The 11199-nt window shown below is 41.3% G+C and overlaps 1 protein-coding gene across 1 annotated transcript in view; it reads left to right on the top strand.

Moving 5' to 3' along the window:
• Positions 1-11199, top strand: part of KCNH8 (potassium voltage-gated channel subfamily H member 8) — a 256860-nt gene that overhangs the window by 228147 nt on the left and 17514 nt on the right. Inside the window, exons 13-15 of the mRNA XM_006029058.2 lie at positions 2401-2756; positions 5874-5980; positions 7072-7148. Of these exons, the coding sequence (XP_006029120.1) occupies positions 2401-2756; positions 5874-5980; positions 7072-7148 (540 nt within the window). The remainder of the gene's footprint in view (positions 1-2400; positions 2757-5873; positions 5981-7071; positions 7149-11199) is intronic.

Raw genomic sequence — 11199 nt, 5'->3', positions numbered from 1 at the left:
CAGGAATTAGAATTGCTGGTGCCTCCTCTCTTAGGAGTGCCTTTTGCATTAGACCATAGTGGTGCTTCATGTTGCTTGCTCCTCTTCCAGCCCCATGAATGACATTTTTGGCTCCCAAGTGGTCTAGCTTCAACAAAAGGGGGAAAAAGGGCTCCTGCCCAATATAGCCTGGTGGCTAGGTTACTCTCCTAGGATGTAAGCCATGTGTGTTGGAAGTCCCTTCAGTGTAAGGAAAGCCCAGAAACCAGGTCTCTCTCTTCTTCAGTGAAAGTTCTAACCTCTAGTCTACCATGTAAAAGGTAGGTGGTGCTGCCAAAATATGGTGTTGCTTGTAATAAAGTCCATGCTGGCTCAAGGTGTGATCTGTAACAGCCTAATGGAAGACATACTGAGGCAGACCATAGGTCCAATGAGTCCAGTATCCTTTCTTCACAGTGCCAAGCAGTAAATACTAAGACAAAGAGAACTTGTGCAGGCCCTAGGGATATGATCCCTGCCTTTCTGCTTCTGTAGTTTCCAGCATTCAGAGGCCTAGGAAGTCCTAATTCTGTGGGTGTATCCCTAGTTATTATGCTTAACACCCACTAAAGGGCTCATCTTCTGCGTCTTGTCCAATCCCCTTCTGAACTTAGTTAAATTATCAGCCTCCATAATGTCTTACAGCAATGATTAATTACATATTGTGTAAAAAAGTGTAAAAAGCAGTCTTTTGTTTGTCTAAGGAATAAGCAAACTATAGGCACCTTCCAGCACTGATCTGCTTCATAGTAGTGCTTAAGTGATAGTTAGGCTCTCAGTTGGAAACAGATGTTGTCAGTGGAGCACAATCAGCTGTGCTGTGATATGTCTGCAGATGTTGCCAATTGCCATGCCCCCCATGTTGGGGAGCAGGGGATTTTGCTTCATGTACTTTCATGTGGGGTGTAGGGAACCCTTGTAGGATGTGCTTGCAGGAACATGCAGGGAAATCCCCTGCAGAGGGATTGCCCTACACATATCACTGCTGCAAGGTACAGACATACACCTCAAAGCCCTGATTTTTCCTCCTTGCCCAGATGCATCCCTGGAGGGACCCATCTGGGTAAGCAAGGAAAGTGAGGCTGGCAGCGCCAAGGCTTGAGGGGCCCAGTCCTGTTTGGGAATTTCCAGGGTGTGCAGAACCAGACCCCTCAACCCATGGGGCCCCTTTCCTAGGGCATCTGGACAGCAAATGGAAACGAAGCTGGAAAGCAAAGCTGCCTGTGCTGTCCCACTATAAACAAACAGATGTGGGCTGCAATAAAGCAGCCCAGTTTACTAGTACCTCCTGTCACGGCCTCAAATTTGAACATTTGTTGTGCCAGAGACGTCTGTTTGCCTTCACTTTATTTCACCGGAAAAAATTGTTATGGTGGCACAGTGTAACATCTGTTTTCACCCATAGTGGTCAATCTGCCTTACTTGGGAGTAGGCATAGTAACAGAAGCCAAAATACCTAGGTATCATTTCAAGCCAAAATGGAAGTGCCTCATGAATCCAGACACCAAAAGGTTGTGTGATTCCTGGAACAGGGTCAATCTTGATCACTTTTTTTTTACTTGGGTGCATAAATCCTGCCTAATGTTGTTTTTCACCTACAATGGGTTCTGAATCTGGCCCTAAGTAAGGTCTTAGCATCCCTGAAAAAACTGAGGCCAGGATATTTACTCAACCAACTTGATAGAGCTGGAGGGTTCAATTTGTGTTGCAAAGTCCTTTCTATGTACAATATAAGGCCTTATCAGAGCAGCCTCATATATGGTATGCTCATCATACAAATGCTGTCTAATATGATAACTTATCATGTGGCCATTTTATTTTCCATACAGATTGGCCTTTTGATATTACTTCATCCCCTGGAGAAATATGAATACTTTCCATAGGATTTCAGTATCAGTATCCCATGTTAGTCACCATAGCTTTTAAGAACTTAAGTTAGGCAACATTTCTTGGTAACAAATAACATTTGTGATGGGTTGAATAGTTGTAGTTCTATAAAAAAAAATTACACACACGTGCACATGCACACACTCACGTGCACACACATACACACACACTAACCCATGCATGTGCATGCATGCACATATAAACACACACACACCCTTAAATTCTTACATACAACATGCCCTGGAATAAAATATTCACCTTGCTTGCCATATATCTCACATATAATACACTGCAATTTCCAGCAGCTGTTTTTTGAAAAAAGTTTGTTGCTGTACATGAAAAAATATGGTATATTTAATATGCTTATATATGAATGACATAGATAAGTAACAGGCAGGTTTCAAAATAGCATTAGTTCTAGTAAGAAGTCATCAGAACTGCCCCTGCAATTCTGAGCTTTGAAATTTATTTTGATATAAATTATCCATATTTTAGACAGAGCCTAAGGGAAATGGAAGCATAAACAAGACACTCCCATCCATTGTGGAAGATGAGGAGGAAGAGGAGGAAGGAGAAGAAGACAGTACTACCCTTTCTCCAATCCATACAAGAAGCACAAGCTCCTCACACCAAAAGAAGGTTGGAAGCAATAAAAGTTATCTAGGGAAAAACTTGAAACAGCTGGCCTCAGGAACTGTGCCCATTCACTCGCCTATCCGAGCTTGTGGCTCAAACCCCTCAAGAACCAAACATGAAACTGAACTCAATTACTACTCCAGAAAGAAGGAGAAAAACCTAAAACTTCCCCTTTCAAATCTGAGCACCGTTGGCTCCCCTGACCTCAGCCCAAGGTAATAGCCATGAACATACATCTTTGTACCCCATCATTTTGATTTGAAGTATAATGACTTTTTCTTGGTGCTATAAAATGTTTTTGTCTTCAATATAACTTTATTTCCTGAAGTCTTGAACTCCCATCCATTCTGCAAGGAAAGAGAAAGGAACTCATTGTTATTTGATCCCCTTACAGAGGTAATTGTTACATTCCAGGGCTGTATGATAGGATAAATCATTCATCAATGGAAAGTACAGGTGCTCAGCATCCATGATGATATGCAAAATCTTCAGATGATTAACTATTGTTTAAGGTGATGGACTTCTGGCACCTGAATTTCACATGTTGGCCTTAGTCTTTATCATTGCAGCCTTGTATAATAATATATTCCTCTCAGAGGAAAAAATGGCAGCATAAAATAAAATACATCATGGGGTACTAGTATAAAAGTATTATTAAAACAAATTTGGAATTACATCATTACTGGTAACACCAGTTAGGCAATTTTTTTTCAACTCACTGCAGTAGACTCTCAGGGGGTATATATCACTATAGTTCCTTGGAAGCCAGTGGCTTTAAACTGGTGAAATACAGTATCTTGTTTGGGGATTTTATTTCACATCCTCCAAGTACTTGGAAGTTTGTTTGGTTTTTTTTCCCCAAAAATTCTCCTCTTCACTAGCAAGCTAAAATAATAACTTTTAAAGCTAGACTTTAGAAGCTAAAGTAGAAACCATTAATTCCACATTTATTTATTCAGAATTTATTTAGAAGACATGACATAAGAAAGGGCCAGTGATACTAGACATTTTATAATATGCATGTAGAAATACTTCCATCTTCAAATGTGTTGCCCCAAATTCATGTAGAACTGTGCTCCATATAGCCCAAATTCATGTAAGAGCATGCAACAAACTAACCCTTGTGTTGATAACATAGAGGAGCATGTTCCAGGCCAGCTTCAGCATTAGTAAAAGGAGTTCAAGGAATGGGTAATGAAATGCCTTTCATCTCTACAGTAGGTCACATGTTTGAATTTGGCTCAGGTTAGTTACAATGGAAAGTCATTACTGTTTGATAGTTGTTCAATGGCCTGTGGAAAATGAGTGGTAGTTCAGGAAATTATTCTTTCATGGTGCCTATTAAAATTTTGTTCATTAATCATGTGCATACACAGCCAGACAATAGCACACAGTTTTGTGGGAGCAGACTGCAGGTGCTTTGTTACACACACTGTTATTTCCATAAATAATTTTGCATTTGCAGAAGTAGTTAGACAGAAAAAATGGCCCATAACACACATGATTATGAGATGCATCATTCTTCCTGCCAAAATCATTTCACTGAATTCCTGAGCCCAAACTACTAAAAATATCAGATTATGTTGACTAAATGAAGAGAAAGGAGGGAGGAAGAAAAAACACCTCCAAATCCCAAAACACATGTTTTCCCTCCTATTAGTATTAAAAGGTAAATGTGACTCTAACCAAGGGCTATGATTTTTCCTGTCCTTGTGTGGGAGCATAAGAAAGAGGACAGGCATATGAGAAGCCAGGCTCCCTTTTAGTAAATCCAGTTGCAATATGCCTAGGCGAGTATATACATGCTCCCTTCCAACATCGTACTTCTGTGCTGTCTTTCTGTCTAGTAAAAGGCAGCATGAGGGCAGGAACTTCATCCCATACCTCAAGTTTAACTCTAGTATGTATTTTCCTTGGATACCTAAGGAGAATTCTTGCTGAGCCAACCAGAATTCTCTCTGAGAGCTCCATCTGTTTCCCACAGCCCTGAGGCTACCGTTGTGGTCAGAGGGCAGTTTGGAAGATATTGGGTAGGAAAAAAAGGAAATCGATCTTGGAGGAGGAACTAGAATTCCATAACAAGTGGAACAGTTTCAACAGAAGGAGTAAGAATGACCTTGTAAAAGTCCTTGTTGTTGTGCAGCTACTGTTGCACAGCCTCCATCACTTGACTGTCATCCCAAAAATGTTGCCTTCATAGTCCATCCATCCACTGGGCTGTATGGAGTATAGGGCAGCACAGGCCATCCAAATAATGAGATGGCCTCCAAGGTTTGCAAGCTAGAGTGTGGGTGAGCATTATTGTGCAGAAGCAGCAAGTGGCAGCCTAGGAGGGGTTAAATTGCAGCCTGGGTAACCCTGGAATTCAGGGGAGAGAATGCTGCTGTTATTTGCGCCTCCCCCATACACATACACACACTCTCCTATGCCTGCCACCAAATTTGAGTTCTTTGTTTGCCTCTGGTGACTCAAATTGGTGGCAGGAAAGGTAAGGGTGAGCAGAAGCAGTGCAATATTAATCTCCAAGGTTCCACAGCCACACTAACAAGTCACCATCCCACCGCCAGAAGCAAATTGTCTGGCCCACAAGAAATCCCATGGGCTTGGTCCAGTCTACATGGCAAATTAAGTTGGACTGCCCAGGTTTAGGATATGAAAAATGCAAGGAAATATAAGTAGACTGGACTAGAGGTTTTAGAACCTAATGTTAAAATTAGGGTAATTTTGAAACTATAGTTAAAGATATTCAACCTAAATTTGATCATATTAAATCCTTAGTCCCTCAACTGAGTTCCTCATACCAGTAATGGAATTTATATTTCTCCAAGACCCCTGGCAGATGTTAAAACAGTGGCATACATGGAATTGGGATGCAGATGTATATGGCAGGAAGTGCAATTTTTGGGCTAGGGTATAAAAGTCCACCAAGTCAAACTGTGCCATTGTGAAGCTGCACCCAGTTAATTCTTGACCTCAGCCCTGGGACAGCTTCAGGTGCAGGAGTGCTACACATTCAATTTATGGTGCCATACAAAGGAGTCACAAAGATGGTCCACATATTTTGTGGAATGTCTTGGTGGCTGGTTTGCCACTTTATGGTGCCATAAATCAGGTGCACATTTAACACTGTTACTATCTATGGCACAATTAATGCTTTAATCATACCACAAATATAACATGTGCTAGGAACCTAAGGTTGGTGTCAGGCAGAATTCAGCCTTGCTTTTTCAAGCATTGCTATGCATCCTGAGTATGAACACAAACATTTATACTATGAAGTCTGGTATCTGTGTAAATATTCAAAGCCAGTATTCCTTTTTTTTTTTAAACAGGATTGTTGATGGGATAGAAGATGGAAACAATAATGAGGAATGTGAGACTTTTGACTTTCGCTCTGAACAACTGCGACAGGAGTCGAGAGTATCACCTACAATTGGGGGTTAGTGCTATATTTATCCATCTGATAAATCACTCATTGAAGCATGTAGTTTGGTGACTGACTTTTGACCATATTTCCATGATTCCTTTACATATGACACAAATGGATTTAATATGCAACTACCTTACCACACTATTCACAATTCTTAGAAGTTATGAGAGTCCAACTGGATGTCTTCACTATATCTGAGCCAGTTTCCCTGTTTCTGCCCATGAGTGGTCCAGATGAATGGCTCATCAGGTGTCTGGTATTTCTGCTATATCATTCTTCGTACTATATATGAAGAGGCTGATCTGAGCGAGGTTCTGAGTGTCCTCAACCTCATTGAAGTTAATGGGCACTGAAGGAGCTCAACACATTGCAGGTTAAATCCTGTAAGTGACTGACCTGGAAAAAATCCTTCAAAAACTATACTAGAACTTCACTGTAGGTTTCCTTATTAAAGAACTCTTTATTATTAACTTGTAGTTCTTAGGGTGCTAACCATGTATCGGAAATTAAGAGTGAAACCATGAGCAGCAGGAGATGCTAGGCAGCCTTAGATGAACTGCTCTTTGAAAAGACTAATGAATTGTAGCAGCAAACAGGACATGAATATAACATCTGGCAATGAAAAAACAACAGGCTAGTACTGACATTAGCTGTCCAGCTCAGATTGTGTTTCCCATTTCCCTCTCCTAGATGAGTAAGCAGTTCCTACATAATTATGTAGCATTTGTGTAGTTGCCATTGTGACACTAATGTGTCAGGGGAAAAAATGGCTGCAGAACAGGACTGTAGTGTTTATACTTATGTGATTTTAAAAATCTGCCCAATTATCAGAACTTCAGTCACCAAGGCTGTCAATCTGTCGTCTTAGAATAGTTACTAGGCAAGAGTGCCAGCGCTAGCTTCCCCCAATACCTCATTTATATTTCCAGTACATTTTGTATTAAACAGCTAATAGCTGTTTATGGTCAATTTCATTTGGTTCCAATCAAACTGGAGATGAAACTTACATGAGTGGACAAGGGAAAATTTCATATTATTGACTTGCTAAATTACCTACTTTCATAATTTCTACCATTGTCATGTGTATGAATTATTTACAGAATCTGAAGTTGGTGCTGCAGTGCTAGTTATCAAAGCAGAAGAAACCAAACAGCAGATCAACAGACTTAACAATGAGGTATGGAGATCTGGGGAGGGTGGGGGTATTAATCTGTATTGATTGACAGGAACACAAGTACAAATTGGCAAAATGTAGGTCGTTTGGGAAAGTTTTTGAGCTTTCAGAACTAGTAAGGGTTCCTGAATCTCTTTCCTGTAAATATAGAATAATGTTGCTTTTTAATGCCTTCCAAGATTGCTTGAACATACAAACTTGTTTTATCTTCCATGTACTGGGGTTAGGAGAACTATCTAAAAGCTAAGTTGGTACAACATATATTCTGTGTGGCATCTCCTTAGAATTTCTTCACTCTTCTTTGTGCTTTACACCTGTGCTTTCACTTCAGTCTGTCACTGTGTCTCTGTCCTGCATTTCACTTTCAGCACCATTTTTTTTAAATCTGTTTTGCATCTTTGGGCATCTGCATGGCTTTTTCCACAATTCAAAACAAAAACCAAACCCAATAATGTTCAAATTCACATCACTTTGGAGTTTACATAATCTGAGTGAATTCAGAAGTTGGCAGGAAAAGCTTGTCTATCCTGCTCATAATACTGGTCCTTGGGAATGTAAGATTTTTAAAAAACATAATTTTGCTTTTTTTAGATCATAATTTTATTTAAATCCACCACACTTTAAAACAGTTTCTGATATCTGCCCAGGTGCCTATGATTCAGATACTTCAGTAATGTTGCTCTAAGCCAGTGGTGCTCAACATCCAGCCCATGGGCCACATCTAGCCTATGGAGCCAACCCCTGGGGCTCCCCAAGGGTCCCTAAATTTGGTGGCAGGGGAGCAGTGGCAACATTAATTGCTACTCCTCTACTTCCAGACCTGTGGGGAAGCCAGCTGACCAGATAACGTGGCCCTACACTGCAGATTGCACCACCACATGTTCAGGCTGGTGTGTGGGGTCCCGTCATGGTCAGATCCATGCATGTAGGGTTGGGTTAGTATATGGCTAGATTGAGCATACAGGGTCAGACCGGCACTTTGGATTTTACCTGCAGACCAACCCCACACAGGATCAGACCCATGGACTGACCCTGTCCCATTTGGTCTGGCACACAGGGACAAAACGTTGGGTACCACTGCTCTAAGCTATCACTTGGTTATAGCACAAAAGAAAGAACTTCAGAAAAACTATTCCCAGAAAAAATATACTGTGTGTTTACAGCATATTTTGAAATTCACACCATTACATTTTAAGTTGAATGCAGCACTTCAGGCTGGATGATGGAACAGCAGTAGCAGTGTTCCATAGTTAAGGTTTAAAGACTAGACTCTCTGCTTCCTGATGAAATCGTTGGTTTTAATCTTCAGACTTAAAACAGTAATTCTTCATGGAGCATTTGAATTTTCTATATTTTTTTTCCAAATGATATTAGTATTTTGGTTCATTTAAGAACCTTTTGAAAGCCAACAAGAAGACTCACCTTTCTTTTCCTGCTACTGAAAGAAACATTGTCACCATAAATGTCAGGCATTTTTCTTACATAAAACACGCACAGCATCTTGCTGATTGGCCACTTTCCAAGTTTGGGGCCTAATCCTCACATCCAACTCAGAGAGAAAGGATAAAAGTGGTTCTGCAGCACTCCATTTCCATTCCCGTCCCCTTCCCTGCACCTCCCCACCCAATCTGGAGCTAGCAAAGTTCAGATATACTGAAAGTGTAAATATGACTGACTGTAGCAGAGATAGGATTGAGAAGGACTTAAATCATTTTACTTCCAGACTTGCTTCAGAAGCTCTTAAGGTTGCCTTTAGACACACAGACTGGAGTAGTCTATGGCTTCAGACATGCTTGGCATGGCCCCAGTGATCAAAGCTTTTTTAGAAAACTGGGTGTAGAGATCTCAGACTTATCCCCATGAGTTGCCAATATATACCCACAATATTCAAGCAAGAAGAAATGTTGCTTGCTCTAATATACTAGGATGCTTCTGAAACTTCAGTGGGATGCAGGGAAACTGTTTTGATTCACTCCTTTCAACCTTGGGGAGAACAGATATTTTTCAAAGAGGAGGGTATAAATAAGTACTACATGATTATCAGCAACATGCAGGTAAAAATATGGTACACAGGCAGGAGTTTTGGAGCAGATATCCCACAGCATAGCCAAACAATTTATCTGCAGTCATTTTATGCTTGTTATTGCTTTTGCAGCGAAGTAACATAAATCTCTCAATGCTGTGGTACATTTAAACAAAAGAAAAAAAATTAAGAACGTTTTTTCTTAACACAAATTCAGTTTTATCTATACAAATAAAAGGCTTTACTGTGTTGCTCCTCCATTTGTAATGGCTAGACCAATAAAAAGACTTAGGGTCCCAGATTAGAATCCATAACCCAGAGATAAGCACCTAAATTTCATATACAGTACAGGAAGTGACTTAGATGCTTTAGTCACCCCAAAACACCTTCATGCTGAGCAGAGAACTACCCAGAGCTGGACCAGTGGTTCTCAACCTTTTTTGACCGAAGGCACCCTACATTAGTACCTATTTCCAAGATACCCCTTGGAAAATGCGAGTTCTTAGTTTTCACTTGTTTTTTGAATATAGAAAAATAATAGAGTATTTTTTTCTGTTGCAAAGAACACAGAAAGACCACAACAGGAGAAAATGATTTTGATACTATAAATTCATACTTGAAGTCTCAAATTATATTTGAACACCTTATAGCTGTGACACCTTAGCTGAGCATCACTGAGGTAGACAATAGGAAATGCACTGGAGAGGGCAGTTCTGTGTTAAACCTCACTTCTCTCAGTGCTTAGATTTCTGCCTGCAGCCCTGAGTCAAACATTTGACAGGGACGTTTTAGTCAGGGATGATCCTGCCTTGGGCTAGGGGTTGGACTAAATTATCTCCCTAGATCCCTTCCAGCCCTGCTTTTCTATGGTTCTATGCTTGGAGAACTGGGCAGTAGACAACAAAATGATATTCAGCAGATGTAAGGTGCTACATCTAGGGATGAAAAAATTAAAAGCATAAATGGGGATAATTGGCTAGGCCAATGGTTCTCAACCTTGTTCAACTCAAGGCACCCGTCACTGGAGTTAAGGCACACCTCCATAACTTTTGTGAACTGAGTGGCACCCAATTTCAAAACCTAATGTATAGATTACAGTGCTTACCTGCTTGCATAAAGGCTAGCCAGTGGGGTTGGGAGATTGTCTAGGCAGGAAAAAGCCAGAACCTGCACTTATCTGCCTATGTCCTTGTACCTCGAGGCATCTTCCAAAGGACCTGGTGGCACCCCAGGGTGCTCTGGCTCTCTGGTTGAGAATCACTGGCCTAAGTAGTAGTATTTCTAAGAAGGAGGTTTTGATTAATTACAGACTAACCATGAGCCAGAATTTGATGCCATTGTCATAAAGCAATTTGGGGATGTATTAACAGGAGTACTCTATGTAAGACACAAGAAGTGACAGTACCACACTACTGGAAAATGCCTCAGCTGGAGTACTGTGTGCAGCTCTGGGCTTCACATTTTAAGAAAGGTGTAGACAAAAAATGGAGAGCATCCAGAGGCAAGTGACAATGGTGATGAAAAGCTTAGAATGGAAGCCACGGGAAGAAAGGCTGAGAGAACTAGGCATATCTGATTTAAAGAAAAGGGGCACATCCAGATAAGTGCACATGTGCGGCTTGCAGCACTGCAGACCCATCTGTGGTGCCATGAACCACACATGACACACATCCAGGTGTTCAACGCACTGCTAATTCACAACACAGTGGGTTTTTTTGACACTGGGAGATCCCAGTGTCAAGAAAACCTACAGCAGAAAAAAGCAAGGCGGCACACATGACAGCAGAGTGCGCCACCCAAAACCAGAGCTTTCCCAGCTGGAGCCACACTCTGGCTGCCAGCCGGGCTCCATGCACCCAAACTGCCACCATGGAAGGCTCAGGAGGCCCCCAAATCTCAGGTAAGGCTTCTGGGGTCAGCCCAGGTGCTGGCCCTAGCCTCCCCTACCCCACCCAGGCAACTTGCTGCACGCCAAAGCGCACATGTACAGGTGTTCCCTGGGACAAGTAGCATCAGCACAACTATGTACTA

The sequence above is a fragment of the Alligator sinensis genome, unplaced genomic scaffold (genome assembly GCF_000455745.1).
Source record: "Alligator sinensis unplaced genomic scaffold, ASM45574v1 scaffold648_1, whole genome shotgun sequence".
NCBI classification, from domain to species: domain Eukaryota; kingdom Metazoa; phylum Chordata; order Crocodylia; family Alligatoridae; genus Alligator; species Alligator sinensis.
Note: the sequence above shows the minus strand (reverse complement) of the source record. Positions and strands in the feature narration are given on the sequence as shown.